We start from the raw sequence: 20,053 nt of genomic DNA on the forward strand, positions 1-20,053 counted from the left end.
GTGCAGACACACCTTTCTAATAACTATTAAAGTCCACATGAAATCAAAACTGACCATATTTACTTTGTTTGCCTAAATTGATCGTTTTGTGGTGAACAATTCATCCATGCAAGTCAATCCACACAAAAAAAATTTTTGGCTTCGTAATCTTTAATCAAAATCTGAAAATGCCCCTCCCCTCTGCATTGGAGGACCTTCCCTGATGACGTATGTTTGACGGCTTGGTTTGGGAAACGCTTAACCACTCCCCTCAAACCGTTAGTCTGCTATGAGCAGAGATGGAGAGGAGGAGCGCTAGAGTAAAACCCTGCCAATATTCAATATTCCTTTTCACTGGGAAATACGTCACAACACTGGAGAAAAGTTGTTTGCAACTTCCGGTTCACGCGGACTTTAACTATTAACATTAACATAGTACCCCAGACAGGGAAAGAGTGTCGGCCCAGATCCGGGCCACATCTGGTGCATGTGGATTCCATGCGTACCAGATGTGGGCCGGATCTGGGCCGACACTATGTTGCTGTCTGGTATGTTGACTTTGTCAATCACACATACATAATGTACAAACTTTTTTTAGGGTTCTAAATCAAAATCCCCAAATATAAATATAAATAAATAATTTTTGAAACATTTTCTCTAAATTCTGCCCACTCCTTCAGCCTACACTGTATGTCTTTTCTGTCTAAACTAACAGAACTATCACACTGACATTTTTTACTTAATTCTTAAAAAAAAAAAAATCCAAATTAATTTGAATCCAGAAAATAAAACTATGTTTGTTATACAGTGTATTCAAGTGTAATTAGAAAGAAAATACTTCATTCCTTACTTCATACCTGCAATCACCATGGCTCATACTAATTACGCATGACCAAATCAAGACATAGGCCCTTGAGATTACCAACAGTGTGTCAATAGCAAAAATAGTTGAAACACGAGAGCTCTATAGATAAAATGACTGTGTGTGTCAGGAGATCATATTGCAGGTGAAGTGTGGACTGCAGATAATGAAAGCCAAGAGTCGATTACACAGGGTTAGTGCAGCTGTAATTCACTGAGAGAGCAAGCCTCAGCAAGAGATTGGACCTTACCTTTAACCTTAGCACCAATCAATGCTTTGCTGTCTGCTTGATCTAATCACAGGTCAAAGTCCCTTCCACGAAGCACTATCAACAGTGTCTGTTTGTGCTGCTCCCTCTTTTCCTCTAAGCGCTTTGACTTTATCTGTCTCCCCTTCTCCTTGGAGCCTACAGACCTCCAAGGACCTGTTGTCAAATCATGTTTCCACGTGCGCTGCCGTTGCTTCTGCTGTGTATCTCCACAAGCTTGGCTGCCACACTTATCCAGGCCTCTGTTGATGGGGCGGCAGAGGATTCGCCTGCTTTACCTGAAGCTCAAGCTGGTGATACCCCAGATGTTCTAGTTAATGGGGAGTACCAGGCAGAACACATCTTGATGGCAGATGCCCCTGTTGAGGGAAAACCTGCAGAGACCCAGAGTACCACACAAGAATCTGAGGATGATTCGGACTGGGGCTTCGGTTCTATCAGAGGGAGTTTCCAGGCAGTGAATGGCTATTTTGACTCTATACTGGAGCTGATGGGAGGCCGGGATGGTGTATGTCAGTACCGCTGTAGACATGGTAAGTGAAATAGTATCGTCTCAGTGCACATCGGATGACACTTCTCAGATCTGAGATTGTGTCACACTATATGCTTTTGACAAAGACGGTAACAATAAAACAGTTCTCCCTAAAATGATTTACTCATCACCCTCACGTTGTTCCAAACTTGAATTAATTTCTATCTTCTGTGGAACACAAAAAGAGAAGTTCTGAAGAATGTTGACTGTTAGTGATCAAGACTGTAGATTTCCAAAAGGGGTCATATTGACTGCTTTTATGACACTTCTATGTCCTTTTTGGATCTTGATAGATGTGTTCACCATGAACTGTCATTGAATGTTAAAGAATAGTGTGTACATTCTTCAAAACTTCTCATTTTGTGTTCCATTAAAAATAGGAGAGTAAAGAAGGTGAATAAATAATGATTTCATAATAATATTTGGATGAACTGCATTTAAGTTTAGCTAGTAAAACTTAGTTTAGCTTACAAAGCTAAGATCAGAGTTGAATATTAACTAATGTGTGATACTAATGAAAAACAGAATTCATTTTGTTGATAAGCTGAAACATCTGAAACATGCCCTCACTGATCTGTCCTAAGTCCTCATGTTGAAAGACACAGTGTGGCATTGGGCAAGTAGATCACACCACTCTACAGAAAACACTGATGAAACAGAATATTTCATATGCCTATGAATAAGAGAATGTAGTTATTTTATATCTTGACTCCTTTGTATTACTTTTCTGGTTTCAGAATGACAGACTTGCACTCTTTGCTTAGTTTTTCCAAGTAAAAAAAGTGTAAATGGAATCCTAATTAATATAACTTAATGCAGGCAGAATAAATCCATGCATTGAGCTAATTAGCGATATGAGTAAGTGCAAATTTTCAATTTTCTTAATGTTTAATGTTACCTAAGAAGGGTAGTGAGTATTTTATTCACTCAAAGTCAAATTGGTCAGTATCGGTCTATGTACAGCTTAAGCAAAATAATTGCATAATACTTAATGAGGGTTCAAAAGTCATACTGAACATTTGGTAATTGAGCCTTGACTAAATGCTAAAGCTAAGATAATAGAGTAGTTGTAGTGTCTAATCTTATAATGAAACTAACATTCCATGGACAGTGTCACCTTCTTTTGCATTGATTGAAATGTTTTATACTGTTACACCATGCAGTCAATTGGAATGCTCCATGTATAAATTAATGCATACATGTCTACCGTATATGTTAGATTTCTCTGTAATTTATCAGGCAATTAAAATTGTTACAGAGAAAACAATGACTTAAATATTGCTTTATTTAGACAGTGGTTTGTTACTTTGAAAACAAAAAAATGATCACATATATTTTATTGACATTGGAATTCCCCAGGGCTCCGTTTTAGGACCTCTGCTGTTTTATTTACATTTGTTACATTTAGGTAATGTTTTCAGGAATTAGGTTTTTTTTCATAGCTATGCAAGCGATACACAACTGTACCCTTCTATTTCATCTGAAGATCACAACTCCATGTTAGATATTTCTCAATAGATGTCTTAAAATGTAATAATCTGTCATCTTCATTTATATAGCGCTTTTAACAATGTAGATTGTTCCAAAGCGGCATTACAGTGATAATAGGAAATTAATAATACTGAATAAGATTGAATTAATGGTAGTGGGTACAGAAATTCTAAAAAGACAAAAATGCATCTTTGGTCTCAAATGTTAAATCTGTAGTACAAAACATGGTGTTACTTGTTAAGATTCTGCCTTTTGCATTGTCCCTTTGTTAATAAAAGCTGACAAAGTTGTGTACGACTCAAGAAACATTGTGAAGCCAAAAAATAATAATGTTTTAGGTTCATTATACACTTTTAAAAATAAAGGTTCTTTATTGGCATTTATTGTTCCATGAATAACCTTTCACATCCAGGGAACTTTAAATGTTCTTCCCACTAAGAGAGTTGTTATTTTACTAATTGTTTAATGGAAGGTTCTTTAGGGAAAACAAAATGGTTATTCTATGGCATCACTGCAAAAAATTTTTTGATAAAATAAAATAATAATAATAATAATAATAATAATAATAATAACTTTTGCAACCTTTAATTTCAGTGGATCTCAGGGGTCCACACAACAATATATATCTGCTTTAGATTTTCATCAGATTTGTAAGCAAAATTCTTAAAGCCACTGTTATGTGAAATGTATTCTAATGAAGATCATTAACAATATTATTTTTTTATTTTTTTTATTAAATATATTCTATATTCTATATTCTAATGTATCATTTTTGTTTTTCAGGTAAAGCTCCTCAGCCTCGTGTTGGCTATCAGATGCCAGAACCTGATGGTTGTAGCACCTCACTTCTTGGTTTCCAGGTACCGAACAGTGTATGTGTCCCTTTATCTCTACTAACATTAACCAGTGGCCAACCGCCTTGAAGCTTTGCTAAGAACCATCTCCATGAATGACCTGTGGGAGTCCGGCCTATGAAGTGTGCACTGGTCAACAAATCAATCTAACTTATAATTAAAGGATCCATCAAAATCAGCCTGTTAATGTTTACATGTTTGAGTTAGACAGAAGAGAAAATTAGATCATTTTGTGCAATGTGTATCTGATAACATAAAGGTGGCCCTGCTGGTTTAAATGGAAACAAGTCACTGATCAATGACTTTGGGATTCAAAGTACAGTGACTTATATAAAGCGTTGGCCTTTAGAGAAGCTGGCAGGTTAATGGCATCAAATCTGAAAAAAAATTAAATAATAATAATAATTTGTGGCACTTAGCAACAAGTAAACTAGATATAAAAAAATCTGAGTATGTTTCTATGTTTTCACAACTAATATTATGGTAATATATTTCAATTAAACCCCTAACTTCGAAAAACTGAGTTTGGTTACTTTACATCAGACTTAGTTAGACTGGCTCTTCCTTTCTAACTGGGTGGTTCTTGGCCATATAAGTTGCTATGTGGACCAGACCTTAAGTTATAGCATTAAGTTTAAGGCCTGACAAAATTTCTAATATGTGGCTCCTATACCTGAGAGAATAACAAGGACTCTGAAGAGAGAGTAAACATCCAACAGGTTCTGGACAGTTAAGTTTGGCATCCAGCCGAAGCGCTGATGAGATTGCTGTCAGGAAAGAGAAAGGCATTTGTGCCAAATATGTTCCACACAAGACTCATGGACAGCCCTCTATGTAATTTCTGACTTTTTTCATAATTATGAAGTTTAAGATGTCCATTTAGAAAGTAATTATAAAGGCAATATATCTGTATCCTCCTCTAGTATGGGCGACAAATGTAATTGTCTTATGTTTCAACATTATGAATTACGATGCGAGTCTAACCACCATTGTTGCATCCCTTAAATAACCATGGCTATAACCAAATCAAGAGTTTTCATCCTTTTCACACCAAAGATGGAGCAGGAACTCCTTGCTAGATATTGAAATTTTGTGATTTATTTTAAGCCTGGCACACAACGAACATGCGTAGCACCATAATACACTATATTTGCAGTCTTTGCTTACATTGCAAAGCAAGTAAAATTGCATAATTTTATAGAATTACTTTATAAAGTAAATAATCATTACCGATGCAACAGTGCCACTGTCACCTTTTTTTCACCTTTGTTGCTACTGGCTTTTGGCTTGCTTAGTTTGGGACATTTAATTTAATATTCAACAATATTATTGACCTGCCTGCATTGACACCATTATATGAGAACTGAACTGAGCAGGGGTGCGTTTCCCGAAAGCATCGTTGGCCAATATGGTCGCAAGTTCATCGCAATGTCCATTGAACTCTATTGGTAACGACGGAACTTGCGACCATAGTTGGCCAACGATGCTTTCGGGAAACGCACCCCTGGACGATGACATTACAGTTTTCTCCAGAGCAGTTATATATAAATGAACTAAATTAATAACTTTATTACAACAATAATGAAACATCACTGAACTTACTTATGCTGGACTGTGACGCTATCTTCTTCTGGAAACAAACTTTGTTGCACTATTTTCCCGTTATCTCTGTAAAGTTGCTTTGAAACAATCGGTATTGTAAAAAGCGCTATATAAATAAATGTGACTTGACTTGACATGTATAGACTTAAAATACATTACATTATAATTTGAGTTGGGCATTGAAAGGGTGTACAGGTTGTTCCATTTTTTGTGACTAACAAGTTCTTCGTATGTCTGCACTTGTGTGTGTTTGTTTGTTAACAGTACAACTAAAATCTTAACCTATTTTCCTTATACTGCATATTCCTCTCTCATGTAATAGACAGCACTGTAGTGTATCACTCTGGTTTTAGTACCACAGTAATTCCAATGGTTGTTTTTGGTTAATTGGTTTATTTATTATTGTAAAAGTTCTAATGCGCATGTTGTGTAATGTGCTGTTACTCCACAGTTTGATATGGGTGTTCCAGCCATGACCAAATGTTGTAACCAGCTAGACATTTGCTATGAAACCTGTGGCTCTAACAAGTACCGCTGTGACACCAAATTCCGCTGGTGCCTCCATAGCATCTGTGGTGACCTGAAGAAGAGCCTGGGCCTCATGTCAAAGGTTGAAGGTGCGAAATACTCACATGCAACACACATTTCAACCCTGTTACAAAACCTAGTGAGCTGAGACACAGAAGCTATTCCAAAAGGTCCCTGAACAGTTCTAGAGCAGAAGCCAGTCCCATAGTACAGAGTGGCAATTTCATTGAAAAACATCCATCCAAAACGGACTATAATGCACACGAGCGAAGGCTACTGCTGAAACGTGCATATAAATACAGTGAATAGAATGTGAACTGCTGCAAGGAAAGTAGGGAGAACACTCTAGCAGATCTATGCAGGTGGTGCTGGGGAGGGTGGAGTGCTAGGAAAATTCCCATGGCGAGCCGATATGGGACGGAAATAAAAAGGTTTTGTAGATTATTCTACATTATACTGCTGGAAGTAGCCATCAGAGGATGGGTACATGGTGGTCATAAAGGGATGGACATGGTCAGAAACAATGCTCAGGTAGGCCGTGGCATTTAAACGATGCCCAATTGGCACTAAGGGGCCTAAAGTGTGCCAAGAAAATATCCCCCACACCGTTACACCACCACCACCAGCCTGCACAGTGGTAACAAGGCATGATGGATCCATGTTCTCATTCTGTTTACACCAAATTCTGACTCTACCATCTGAATGTCTCAACAGAAATCGAGACTCATCAGACCAGGCAACATTTTTCCAGTCTTCAACTGTCCAATTTTGGTGAGCTCGTGCAAATTGTAGTCTCTTTTTCCTATTTGTAGTGGAGATGAGTGGTACCCGGTGGGGTCTTCTGCTGTTGTAGCCCATCCGCCTCAAGGTTGTGCGTGTTGTGGCTTCACAAATGCTTTGCTGCATACCTCGGTTGTAACGAGTGGTTATTTCAGTCAAAGTTGCTCTTCTATCAGCTTGAATCAGTCGGCCCATTCTCCTCTGACCTCTAGCATCAACAAGGCATTTTCGCCCACAGGACTGCCGCATACTGGATGTTTTTCCCTTTTCACACCATTCTTTGTAAACCCTAGAAATGGTTGTGCGTGAAAATCCCAGTAACTGAGCAGATTGTGAAATACTCAGCCCGGCCCGTCTGGCACCAACAACCATGCCACGCTCAAAATTGCTTAAATCACCTTTCTTTCCCATTCTGACATTCAGTTTGGAGTTCAGGAGATTGTCTTGACCAGGATCACCACCCCTAAATGCATTGAAGCAACTGCCATGTGATTGGTTGATTAGATAATTGCATTAATGAGAAATTGAACAATCCCTAATTGTTCCTAATAATCCTTTAGGTGAGTGTGTATATATATATAGTTCTGGTCAGAATTATTTGCCCCTTTGGTAAATATGATCAAAGATTGCTGTAAAAAAATAAATCTGCATTGTTAATCCTTTTGATATTTTATTTTAAAAATTAGCAAAAATCTAACCTTTCATTGAAGGAAGAGATTGAAAATGGGGGGAAAATCACATTATGAAATACATGGTTTTCTCCAAAACACATTGGGAACAATTATTTGCCCCCTTTTATTAAATACTTTTTGCAACCTCCTTTTTCCAAGATAACAGCTCCGAGTCTTCTCCTATAATGCCGGATGAGTTTGGAGAACACCTGACAAGAGATCAGAGACCATTCCTCCATACAGAATCTCTCCAGATCCTTCAGATTCCCAGATCCATGTTGGCGCTTCTCCTCTTCAGTTCAGCACACTCATCATCTATAGGGTTCAGGTCTGGGACTGGGATGGCCATTGCAGATGCTTGGTTTTGTGCTCAGTGACACATTTTTGTGTTGATTTTGATGTTTGTTTTTGGATCACTGTCCTGTTGGAAGATCATAACATGGCCCGTTAGCATAACCTGTGCTAGAAATTTTATAAAAGGCCATGTTTGGATCTTGTCAATGGCGATCCCAGTCCCCAGCCCTGAACTGAACAGAAGAAGCGCCGACATGGATCTGGGAATCTGAAGGATCTGGAGAGATTCTGTATGGAGGAATGGTCTCTGATCTCTTGTCTTATTGGAACAGATCTATTATCTATTATGACCCAGATAAAAAAAAAAAAAAAACATCTTAAACTATAGGAAATCAAAAACAAACAGTGCAGAGAAATAAAAACCCCTCAACCTCTTTTCCCTTCTTTCTCTATCTCTAGCATGCGAGACCTTTGCGGACACTATGTATAACACTGTGTGGACTTTGGGCTGCAGGCCCTTCATGAATGGCCAGAGGGCATCCTGCTATTGTGAAGGAGAAGAGAAGGATGAGCTGTGAAGACCTGCAAACCACAGAAACACACCACATTCAACACATTTAAACACTTTACAGGTTTAAACTACTCCACACAATGGGTCAGTATTATGATGAATCTCATTAAAACACACCCAGGTCACATTTCACCACAAAAATTCAAAGAAGAAATTAGGCATATTTTCATTCTAAATTCTAATTATTATATTATTATAATATTTATCATACTATTGTGTCGTATAAATACTACTAATAAAACATATATTATTTAATTTATGTATCTTTATTTTCTTTGCATTGCAGCAATAGATTTTTTTACTTTTTGGGGTGAAATATGACCATTACATGTTCTTGACATGCTCATGAGGTTTACCCAGTAACCCTGGTGCTTAATGGATCCAATTGAGTTAAATAAACACAAAAGATTTTATATCGCATGTGTAAAAGTGTTCCATAAATTTGTAGTGTGTGTGCTTGTGTATGGGTTTATTATATAGGAAGAAAATATCCATAAATATAGTCTCAATTTCATATGTACAATAAAAAACAATATATTTGTTAAAGTTAATGCTAAAGATTTAAATAAAGAGCTCATTAAAATATAGAGAACAGGGAAATTGCAATACAAACGTCCCACAATAGCTGACACCTTTTTAACATTTATTGTACTATTAATAAACAATGTTCCAAACTAAATTTAAGTTGTTGGTTTGTTTTGGCATAATCAAAATAGTACCTCACTAATGCAAATAATGATATTTATTTAAACAATATTGTTTAACTGTCTGAATATCATATGCTGAAAACTGAAATGCTCACCTAAACCAAATAGTTTAATTTGGCTTTTTGTTTTAAATGTAATTAAATGTAGAATCAGTGTTTAACAGTATTACACAGGAATGTGTATTCCCCTGTGAGAGACAATGTGACTACAGACTGTGAAAAATACCTTTATTGGCTGTAAAATCATTTTATTTTCCCCATTAGTAAAACAGTATTGAATATAAATGCAAATTATTCAAAATTGTAAAATGCCAGCACTCAGTTTCATATCCTAAGCTTTATTGAAATGCTCAGACTTATACTGTTAATTGCACACACATCGCCTACAATAAATGCATATTTTTGGTCTGGTAGATGAGGTTTATGTTAATATAGTGTCAGAAGCAGTGGAAGGAAGCAAGTGAAACAAGACTTTAACAAATGCTCCTTATATTACTCATAAATGTAAGATTACTGTAGATATACAGTATGCATGTATTTAAATACGGTAAAGTAGCCTGTAGATGGCGTTGTCTTCTTTATGTATGTAAGAGATGTTATAGATGTGTGTGGTCTCATGGGTCTGGCAGTATCCGAATGGGTCCGCTGGACAGAACGTCTTGCTCTTGGTGCTGGTCTGTCCAGAGATGTCGCCTCAAGCGCTTTCTGCAACCCTGTGTACAGCGAGATTCCCCTTGTGCCTGCCCACACACCAGCACACGGCAATGCAGGAACACCTCCTAACACACACAGTACGCATAACATACCTGATTTAATGACCCACTCATTCTCACACACACTCATTATAGCTACCTCATTAGCACACAAAAACACATGCATCGGACACAGCTGAATTTCCCAGCATGAACCTGTTCGCTACTCACTCTGTTGTCCTTGCCGATGAACTTGAAGACCGGGACCTGGTAGTGTTTGGAGAGCTGGTCTTTAGCCGAAAGCTGACGCACTGTTTCGTCTGAAATGCAGCTGGGAAACATAAGGCCATTAAAGCACAACAGTCTCTAAATATAGACTCTGCCTTTGTGTAAAGGTGCTGTAAGCAATCTTTCCTCAAAATATCACACATAAATTATAGGCTACCGATAGATATGACATAACACTCAGGTGTCCTCGCTCTGTGAGAGGCGTAGGCTCTAAAAAACAGCTAAAAATTATTTTTAAGCAATTCAGAAAACACCATCATACTCTGCCTTTTATGTGTCAGGTTTGCTAAAGTATTCAGGTTTTGGAGAGGGATCTTGTGGTAGAAGAGATAGGACGGTCTAATTCAGTGGCTAGTTGAAGTTAGCAAAATGGCTAAGTAAGGGATAACGCACATTATCCCGCTTATTACAAGGCAACTTGCCACGTAAGTAAATAATTAGACAAGAAATATTGATCTGAGTTGAAATATTATATTAGGTCTTTAAACGCAAAGCTTCTGTGGAAAGAGCAGTTGCTAGCGCGGCAAGTTCAAACTAGACGGACATTAAAGAGATACAGTCATACCACTTATTAGCATTTCGTATTTCGCACAGCATTTCACCACATAAATAATTATGGAGATAAGAAATATAGATTTCAGATTAAACTGTTTTAAAATCGTAGTGTTTGGATCTCATAATCCAAAAGTGTACAAAACTATAGTCACAAAATGGCAGCAGCTGCGTTTGTATGAAACGAGAGAGCGAGTCCACGATACTGGATGGCATAATTTAATAGCTGTACACAAAATATTGATTCGACTGAGTTTTTGTATTTTATTTGCCAAACAAATGCAAAACTTCCACTAAGAAAAAACTTTCCTAGCAAGCGTATATCGCTGCTGACTTCAGTAACCCGGATGAGCCTGTGTTTCTGTTTTGAGCGGTTGTTATCTGGGAATAACATATCACTGGATGGTGCGATTGACCAATCAGAATTAAGCATTCCACAGAGCCATGTAATAAAATGCCTTATAGCACCAGTCATGGAGTATACAGTATGGTATTATGAGCATACAGAACAGTATCCCTTCATATTTGAATTCTTCTGAATACCTACCCATCTTTGATGAGGTAATATTTTAAGGCCTGGTCAGCCTTGGGACCAGGTGTGGCAAAACAGCTTTCAACAAAGGCAGCAAGGCCATCCACACGCTCTCGAGGCTCAACGCCGAAGTACAACGAGTCACGCAACCGCAGTTGAGGAGGTTGGTTGTACGGTTCAGAAAATTCTGCACTTTTAAACAGCTCTAAACTGAAGGGGAATATTCCTTCGCTGTGTCCCGCTAACTCCAGCGCTGTTTTGCTCAGACTCGGCAGGTATCCATCTGACACTTCGTACTGCCGCGGAAACTCGCACGTGATTGGCAGCAGTAGTTTACTGGTGCGCACGATCAAATCACCATTGTTGCTGGGACTAGACCGGGGCAACCCTGTCACCAAGTTGGTGCCAACGATTTTGTCATCAATCACCTGAACCAGAGAGAAAGGGAAAGGATTTTCCACTACATTCACAGAGAACTATCAAGTATTTTATAAGTCAACATGTAATACCATTTGCCATCTATTTTACCTCAGTAATGTGACAATGAGGAAAAAAATGATCCATTAGGATTTTATCCATTAGGGCTGCAATGTGAAAATGAATGGAACCAGACCCGAATGCGAGCTTGCTGTGGTTTTTCAAGGAACACCACTTGCAAGTAGTGTACTTTTGAGGAGACTTTTTTAGGGTCTAGCCCTAACGCTTGCTCTATGATAAATCATGGTAAGGCGTTATTGACATAACAGGATGACTCTCTGTAAAGCTACTTTGAAATGATACACATTGGGAAAAGCACTATACAAATAAATTTGACTTGACTTTTTGACCAGGATGTGGAGGCTGAAGGTCAAGTTCACATTCTGGAGCGGTATAACTATAAGGCTTTTTTTATTGACTCTAGCTTTATTTGGTGTTATTGCATTAACAACACTGACATTAAATTACTTTGTTATCCAAAAAACGAATCTGTTTTAGTCATGTGACATTTCTGCTCATCTGCCATATTTATTACCATCAATGGGGTAAATTAAAGATACTGCCGTTACTTTTCCCCACTCAAGGTCATAAATATGATGGATAAGAGGAGAATGTCACATGATTAATTAGATTACAAATACAAACTTTTTTATTTATTTGGACTAACGCAAACTTTTTAATCATGTACAATAACTCCAGAAATATGCATTACAGAAGTAAACAGGGTCAGTCTAGATTTCACGTTGACTTTCAAATCAAAGCTTGACAGATCCATAATAATTTTTACCTGGACCACAGTGCCACAGGTCTTCAGACTAAAGTGGAGGTTAATGTGAGTGCCATTGGAAATGCCACGGCAGGAAGTGTTAGACAGGAAGAGCTCAAGTCCTCCAACCAGGTCTTTGGGAACCGAGACCTCTATGGAACTAGGATCACACTGCACAGGGACTGCACACAAAACAAATGTCAAAGTGAAGTCCACAAACCCTGACAGAAAAAGGGAGAGAGGTTCAGCTCACCCTGACAGGTCTGTTTGTCCTCTCCCAGCATCAGACCCCGGGGACAGTGACAGTAATAGGAGTCGTCCTCTGAGGAGCATCCATGGCTACAGCCTCCATTCACATTGTCACATCCTTCAGTCTCTACACAGAACCACAAAAACCACAATGCATGACTTAAATGAAAGTCTGCCCATATTCAGGATGCGCTGTCTTACCACGTTCTTACCTTTACAGCTCTTCCCGTCAACGTCCAGCACTTTACCTCGTCCACACTCGCATCGACGAGAGCCCTTGGTGTTGATGCAAACTTCTGCACATCCTCCATTCCCTTTCTCACATTCGTTTACATCTTCAGATCACAGTTAAAACAGATACTTGAATGTGGGATAGAAACAGATGGAGCTGTGGCTCTGTTCTTAAACCTAGTTGCCCCTGCTGTCTACATGCCTAACTGAAAAAGACTGATTTGCCTTCTATACGAAGGATACATGCAATGCTACATTAGACTTTATTATATATATACTTTATCGGAACAATCTTTGTGTCGGGAGCGACACAATTCTGCCTTAACATGCTCCCTCTTTAGGGAGATCACTGTTTTGCAACAAAGCCAGTCATTTATGTTCTTCTGGCATTGGAATAGACAGTGATTAGTTAAGTTGTTTGTGGAGGGTAAAATGACGGTGTCCGAGAGGGCTCAATGCGCTACAATTGAAGAAAGCACATGCAATTAGAAAAACTCCAGCAAATTAAGAAAACATCTTCACCAGTTTGACAACATGTGCTGCAAATAGAACAGAATGTTTCAAGGGGACCCCAACAAGTGACAAACTTGGCTGAGACATGCTTATAGTTCAGTGTCTACTCGTCAGTGCTGTTGTCGATGACCTGAAAGGTGAGTTTTGTTTTGTTTATTTTAACATCCAGATCTTATCACATGTGTTGTCAAACTGATGTTTTCTTAATTTGCTGGAGTTTTTCTATTTGCATGTGATTTCTTCAGTTGCAGTACGTTGAGCCCTCTCGGCCACCGTATAAAAAGGTAATTAAATGCTAACGGAAAAGACTGAAAGACAGAGAGAGAGAAGATCAATGAGGGGACAGAGGGCTTGATGTCCTTAATTACATCCAATCCAGTTAATGAACACATTCAATTAAATCAAATTGTTTTCACTTATTCCATTTACTCATTTTTGTCCTACTAAATCTTTGCCCTTCAATACAGCATTTAAAGTTGACACTTTCTCTTACCAGCTTCTGAAGCAGAACTGCTTAATGCAATGTGTTCATTATGCAAATTAAGGAAGGATTTGATGAGTCTGACTAAGTAAAAACAGAAGTTTGGAGTATCTTTAAAGTACATTTTCTTTTTAAGTATAGATTTTAACAATGTTTCAAATGGGTCAGATTGTGTCAGGATACTTGGCCCCACACCACAAGTATCCAATCCTGCTCCTAGAGGGCCAATGTCCTGCAGAGTTTAGGTTTAACCTGCTCCAACCCATCAGCCTGGAATTTTAGAATAATCCTGAAGACCTTGATCAGCTGGTTTAGATGTGTTTGATCAGGGACCGAGCTAAACTCTGCAGGACAGTGGCCCTCCAAAAGCAGGATTGGACACCAATGCCCTACGGTCTTAAACATCCATTTACCCTTGGCCTCTGTTCTTGTAAAAACTGCATATCCTTAAAAAATAGACTTGTGAACATAAGTTACGTTCATTCTGAGATGTAACCATAGCAACAGTACCAATTGGGAGCAAATAAACAACTTGGGTTCTGCAAGACAAATTTAAACAGATTGTGTCCTTAATTTTACCAACAGAAAATCCTTTAAAAATGTAGACACCCTGAAAATTGCTGGATAATTTGCACTCTATTCTTTTTTTTCTTTTCTTTTTATCTTTAAAGGCATTGATTTTGCTGGCTGCCTTTGTACATTAGTGGATTGTTTCTCAACAGTCCTATGGTCTCTTTCCCATCACTGCAAAAGCCCTCTCTCATTCTTATCGCAATATAACTCTTCTGCTCTATAAGCATTTCTCTTGCCCAGGCCTGGACCACACTGTTACTCACCCAGACATGTCTGTGCATCAGGGCCTAGAACCGTCCCCTCAGAACAGCGGCATTCTGGCTCGATAGGGCAGTTGGCTCCATTACACTCAACCTCATCGCATATGTCATAGAAATCTATGGCGACACACATAACGAAGCCGCCTGATGGAGGTCAATTCTTAACCAACATGTCAGAAAGACCTAATGAGGCAGTAGGAAGACTTACGGCCACAGTAGACGTGGAAGCAGACTGAGGGTCGGGGTAGGCGGTAGACGTAGTAACCCTTAGCACAGGCCTTTACGTCCACATTAGCTGTCCAGTGACAGCAGTTATTATTGAAGCTAGCACAAGCATGTAGGGTAACAATGCCATCACTAGGCCGAGGGTGACTGCCATTCAGCCAGATGGGGGCATGGGTACCACAGTGGTTCTCATCGATACAGAAGGTTGGCATAGCATCCCCTGCCATCCCTGTAAAGCGATACCATTCCCCCGCCACGTGCCGGTCGCACAGAGGGACTCCTGCAGAGTTGTTGACATGGTAGTCTGTATTCCGCCATGGTTCATTCAGAGTGATATACGCTGAGCAGGGATCTAGGGCTGACCAATGACAGAGAAAGGTAAAAATTGGTCAGAACATTATCTGTTACACACTGGTGATGCATGCATATTAATTTGGAAGAGAGGAAAATATGCAGAAGACAACTATAAGTAAGACATGTGGAGGGGACAATCTGTTGACCAAAGGTAGATCGGGGTCGTGTTTATAAGCATTTGCATACTTCACCAGTAAGTGATTTTAAGAACTGATATCAGGATCATTCAAATTAAGATTGCGATTAACAGAATAATCGGTAACACTTTCTATGAAGTCCATGCTTATAATGAATTAAAGCCCCATTTATACTTATTTATAAGTATTACTATTCTATAAATCTATTTGTAAAGACTCATTAAGACCTATACTGCATTATAAGAACAGTTATAGTTACATTTATATTAATTTTATAATTACTTATGTCATGCATTTGCTTTTTCAATGCGCATGCTCATAACAGACACTGATTTATCAATGATCAAACATAAAATAGCTCCAGAGTCCCTTGTTTGCTCTACCAATTAGTTATCAATTATGTATTTAATGGCTAATGTTTGCATTAGAGGTCACGAATAGTAATTATGATTTGTTAAAATCTATATCTCCTCAGCCATATGCATGATATTGCTTATAGCAGTTTGGAATTACTTAAAAAAAATATTGTTGCAGTTTTTTGTCAATTAATGTAACATTGAAAGAAATATATCGTTTTCAACTCTTTGTATTAATAATTTATGTTTTTTTATTACAGGAATTATTGTTCATTAGTTACATTTACAATTAAACTATCTAAAATGTACGATGAGCACATCTTCATGATTTCATAACATTTGCTTTAGGAAAATTGTTTTACTTTACTTATAGCCATCAATGATGCATTTATAGAGCATAGTAACTATTATCACTCACAATAAGTATTTATAAGAACACAACACAGCTAATAATAAAAACATATTCACTTATTTGACAGAAATAAATCCAAGTTACTAAAAAGTCATTGCAATTATAATATAATAACATTAAAGCAATGCAGGCTGCATCTTTATAAATACATTCATGGAACCATATGACTAATTAATACTTATAAGTTAGTGTACAATGGATTATGAGCATGCGCATTGAAAAAACAAATGCATGACTTATAAGTAACTATCAAAAATAATATAAATGCAACTATAATTGTTCGTATAATGCAGTATGAGTCTTTATAAATGTATTTATAAAATATGAATAGTTACTTATAAGTAAGTATAAATGGAGCTATAATTCATTATAAGCATGGTCTTCAAAGAAAGTGTTACCGAAAAATCTGTTTATTATTTGGTGATGCTAGAGGCAAGAAATCACACACTTAACTTATAACTTAACCGGCCAGCTTCACTTAAAAGACGAGCTGATCAACAAGCTTTACAAGTTTTTAAGTTTTATTGCACATGCTAGACCACCATCAACTAACAATAACAGGGATTAACCATTCAGGACCATCATGGAAATTTATGCTGGTCTAAGCAGGTATTTTCAGAAGTGGTTCGAGGAAAGCAAGGAATGTGTTTTTAATCAGAGGAATATGACTAAAGCAGTACAGAGGAAGGCTTGCACTGCGTGTTAAAATCTGTCAGTGCAAAACTATTTTCCTTCAGTTGGTTGGTAGATTTCAAAAGGTGTCTAATCAATACTCCGCACTGCACCGCTGCTCTCTCCCCAACACTCCCCACAAATGAGTTAGGTCTTTATATGAAGTTGGGCTGCTCTGCTGGACCATGTGGAGATGAAAATTGAAGCAGCATAGAGTGTAAATGACCATTAGTCAGGAAGCGTCAGCCGCTTGATGAGGCATAGAGGGAGAATCCTTTCCACAGTAAATTATCAACTCGGTTCAAATAAAAATTGGCAACTACACTCTGTTCACTGGTTCATGGGGAGTTTATACATTATAGAATCAACTCTCCCTGGCCATATCTCCAAATCATCACAACAGAGAGCTTTCTGTGCAAACTCGAACACCTTCAAGTAGGTGGACATTTGCCTTCCACACATGATGTATGCATTTAAATGTGTATTTTGCATTTTCTGAAGGAAATGACCACCATGATGCCAGGACGTTGGCTTTTGGTTAGGTATTCTGAGTGTTTTCTGGGTGTCCAGAATGGTTGCAGGAGATTGTTTACTAGCCTGAAGCAAAAGAGCCCCACCAGTCTCTGATATTCTGATATGAAACACCCCCTCATTACATGTCCGTTGATTTGTGGTATCATTCACCCCTGTTGTACAAACAAGCTTGCATCAAAGTTTGGTAGTTAGGGTTAGAGGTTTATTGTAATATTGCCTTAGTAAAGACTAATTTCTCAAAATCTTTTTGAATGTAAATAAGTGTGTAGTTCTATCAGCACAGGCAGACTGTAGATAGGGTTATCTATTAGGCATGTTCAGTTGATACAAGAACAGCTGGAGGTCAAGGAGAAACGGATGTTCAGGTCAAGAATGTTTGCCGTAAACACTGTATTCCTGGACACCGCTATAATAAATCATGTCCTCTTTCACATCTGCTGCATATCGAGCTCTTTATCACTTCAAACATTGCTGATTTCTTGGGTATCTTTTGGTATATTAAACAATGCTGAAATTAAGGATATTTCTTGAAGAAGATTTAAACGTAATACTTTATTTTAAGGTAACGTAGTTACATTGTACTAACTCAGATAAGTACCGAGTAATATTAATTAACTTATGCATCCTTTACTGTTATTTCTATAGTAAGTACATGTAGTAACGTGTAACTACGTCACCTTAAAATAAAGTGTTACCGATTAAAAATTTGAATAGAATATTAACTGAGGCAAAAGTATTTCCTCCTTTTAACTCTACTGATCGAGAGAAAAAAATCTTTAAATCTTTTCAAAAATCTTTATCTTTACAGCTACATTTCAATAATTCCATAACACTTTATTTTAAGGTGACATAGTTACACAAGGTACATACTTACTACAGTAATAACAGTAAATTAGGCATAATCACAAGCAACTAACCCTAAACCCAACCTTAACCCTGACCCAGATAGCACACATAGGGTAGGGTTAGGATTAGGTTTGTTGTAGGGTTAGTTGCATGTAACTATGCATAATTTATAGTTATTACTAACACTGTAAAATAAAGTGTTACCCTCAGTTCTTATTTATGCAATTACACTGTAACAATGTCACCTTAAAATAAAGTTTAAACTAATTTAGATGTCATGCCTGATGAAACGAACCCATTCAATATTAGTCAGCCATATCTTTCACATTGTTATTAAATGTTTTTGCCAAGGAAAACATCATTGTTACTGTTGCTCATATTGAACATAACTCAATAACTACAGTACGATACTTTTGTTTTATGATTTTTATTGAAGGAGTTATCTGAACCATAGAGACCAGAATATCATAAAGACTTGGGGAAGGACCTGTATAAGATAATACCTCCTAGCAACCACATAGCAACACAGTGAAACTACTCAGAACACCTTAGCAACTGCATTGCAACACCCTAGCAACCACCCACAACACTCTATCATGATGGTCATGACTTTTGCACAAGCATCACTCACATGTCCTTCAGAAAAATGTGGGTATATCAATACAATAAAAATGGCATCCTTTAGCATGAAGCTCAAGTAATAAGCACATTATATTAATAATAAGCAGTGTAAAACAAGAAGTGCTTACCTATGGCCTGTGCAGTACTCACAGCTTGTAAAAGAACAACCAAAGTGAAAAGCATGTCCAGTGGTAGAGAGGATTTTATTTGGTGAGAAAATCACAGATGTACACCTTGTCATCCCAGTCTTGACACTTCAGTTTGTGGAAGAGCTTTGTGGTTTAATAGTGGAGTCTGTTATCTATGTCATTATGAGGGATGTGTCTAACACAATGACTGTAAATAATTTGTTTGTTGTCTTCCCATGGACAGGACATCCATCTCACCTTGACCCGTTCTCCTGTCCTCTTGTCCCACGTCTATGAAAACCCACCCGTCCGGATAGAGACAGGACCATCCTCTCATTGTTACTGGAGTCTGGCTTATCCATCCCACCCTGATACATCATCCAGAATCCTTTATCATCCGACCCAACACCAGTCAACCGCCTACATTAGCAGATGTGATGCATTCTAGTAGACAGTGTGTTAGGAAATTCAGGCGGAGATTCATCTCCTGCTCTCTGTAGAACTTCCTACAGGTGTTATTGGCCTATAAGTCAGACTAAGTCTAAGGAAGCTCAACACTTAGATTAGAAAACATACACTCTAAAAAATTCGGGGTTGTCTCAACCAATGTTTGGGTCAAATATAGATAAAACGTAACCGCTGCTTTAAAATTGTTTTTATTAAAATTTGAAACCTAACCATTGGGTTTGTACAGATGGTGGTGGAAAAAATATGAAATGGGAGGAAAAATAATAAGTCAATGGTTTTGCGTTATATTACACACTATATCTTTCTATAGATCAAAGTAGTTCACATGACTTGCATTCCATGCTTGTGAAGCCATTCAATAGCTTTGTGAAACAGACCCAGATTTAAGTTTAAAATTTAAAACTTAGTTATTAATGTATTATTTTATTGTTACTGTACATGTTTAACCAATCATTTAACAATTACTAAATCACAAAACCCATTTTTATCATACTTTTAGGTTGCTTTTATGTTGCAAGGGGTCAATTTGAAGTGAACTATTTCTTTAA

The 20,053-nt window shown here is 37.8% G+C and overlaps 2 protein-coding genes across 5 annotated transcripts; one reads left to right on the forward strand and one right to left on the reverse strand.

Annotated features, from left to right (window-relative positions):
- Window positions 1-1,139: 1,139 nt before the first annotated feature.
- pla2g12b (phospholipase A2, group XIIB) lies at window positions 1,140-9,108 on the forward strand. Of its 4 annotated transcripts, none has more exons than XM_081350366.1 (5): window positions 1,140-1,642; window positions 3,916-3,992; window positions 6,040-6,205; window positions 6,831-6,887; window positions 8,321-8,568. In XM_081350366.1, exons 1-5 carry the CDS (start codon window positions 1,279-1,281, stop codon window positions 8,437-8,439), a joined length of 783 nt encoding a protein of 260 aa, XP_081206492.1. In that variant the 5' UTR covers window positions 1,140-1,278; the 3' UTR covers window positions 8,440-8,568. The 4 variants fall into 4 exon arrangements, with proteins under 4 accessions (XP_081206492.1, XP_081206494.1, XP_081206491.1 ...); XM_081350365.1 differs by having other exon boundaries at window positions 1,154-1,642; window positions 3,916-4,004; window positions 8,321-8,870; XM_081350368.1 differs by lacking the exon at window positions 6,831-6,887 and having other exon boundaries at window positions 8,321-9,108.
- oit3 (oncoprotein induced transcript 3) lies at window positions 8,884-19,488 on the reverse strand. Its single transcript, XM_081350364.1, has 9 exons — window positions 19,038-19,488; window positions 14,961-15,335; window positions 14,756-14,869; window positions 12,907-13,029; window positions 12,699-12,821; window positions 12,467-12,627; window positions 11,218-11,630; window positions 10,062-10,161; window positions 8,884-9,917 (listed from the first exon to the last, which is right to left on the reverse strand). Exons 1-9 carry the CDS (start codon window positions 19,090-19,092, stop codon window positions 9,753-9,755), a joined length of 1,629 nt encoding a protein of 542 aa, XP_081206490.1. The 5' UTR covers window positions 19,093-19,488; the 3' UTR covers window positions 8,884-9,752.
- Window positions 19,489-20,053: the final 565 nt, after the last annotated feature.

Source organism: Scardinius erythrophthalmus, assembly GCF_964197995.2.
Source record: "Scardinius erythrophthalmus genome assembly, chromosome: 21".
NCBI lineage: Eukaryota > Metazoa > Chordata > Actinopteri > Cypriniformes > Leuciscidae > Scardinius > Scardinius erythrophthalmus.

Excerpts from the sequence above, each read along its gene's own strand:
- oit3 (XM_081350364.1), bottom strand. The coding sequence starts at position 19,092 with ATGCTTTTCACTTTGGTTGTTCTTTTACAAGCTGTGAGTACTGCACAG. Across the intron at positions 14,870-14,960 it reads CTTCCACGTCTACTGTGGCC|ATTTCTATGACATATGCGAT; the intron begins GTAAGTCTTCCT and ends GTGTCGCCATAG. Across the intron at positions 10,162-11,217 it reads TATTACCTCATCAAAGATGG|CTGCATTTCAGACGAAACAG; the intron begins GTAGGTATTCAG and ends TATGTTTCCCAG.
- pla2g12b (XM_081350365.1), top strand. The coding sequence starts at position 1,279 with ATGTTTCCACGTGCGCTGCCGTTGCTTCTGCTGTGTATCTCCACAAGC. Across the intron at positions 1,643-3,915 it reads TCAGTACCGCTGTAGACATG|GTAAAGCTCCTCAGCCTCGT; the intron begins GTAAGTGAAATA and ends TTTGTTTTTCAG. Across the intron at positions 6,206-6,830 it reads CCTCATGTCAAAGGTTGAAG|AAATCGAGACTCATCAGACC; the intron begins GTGCGAAATACT and ends ATGTCTCAACAG.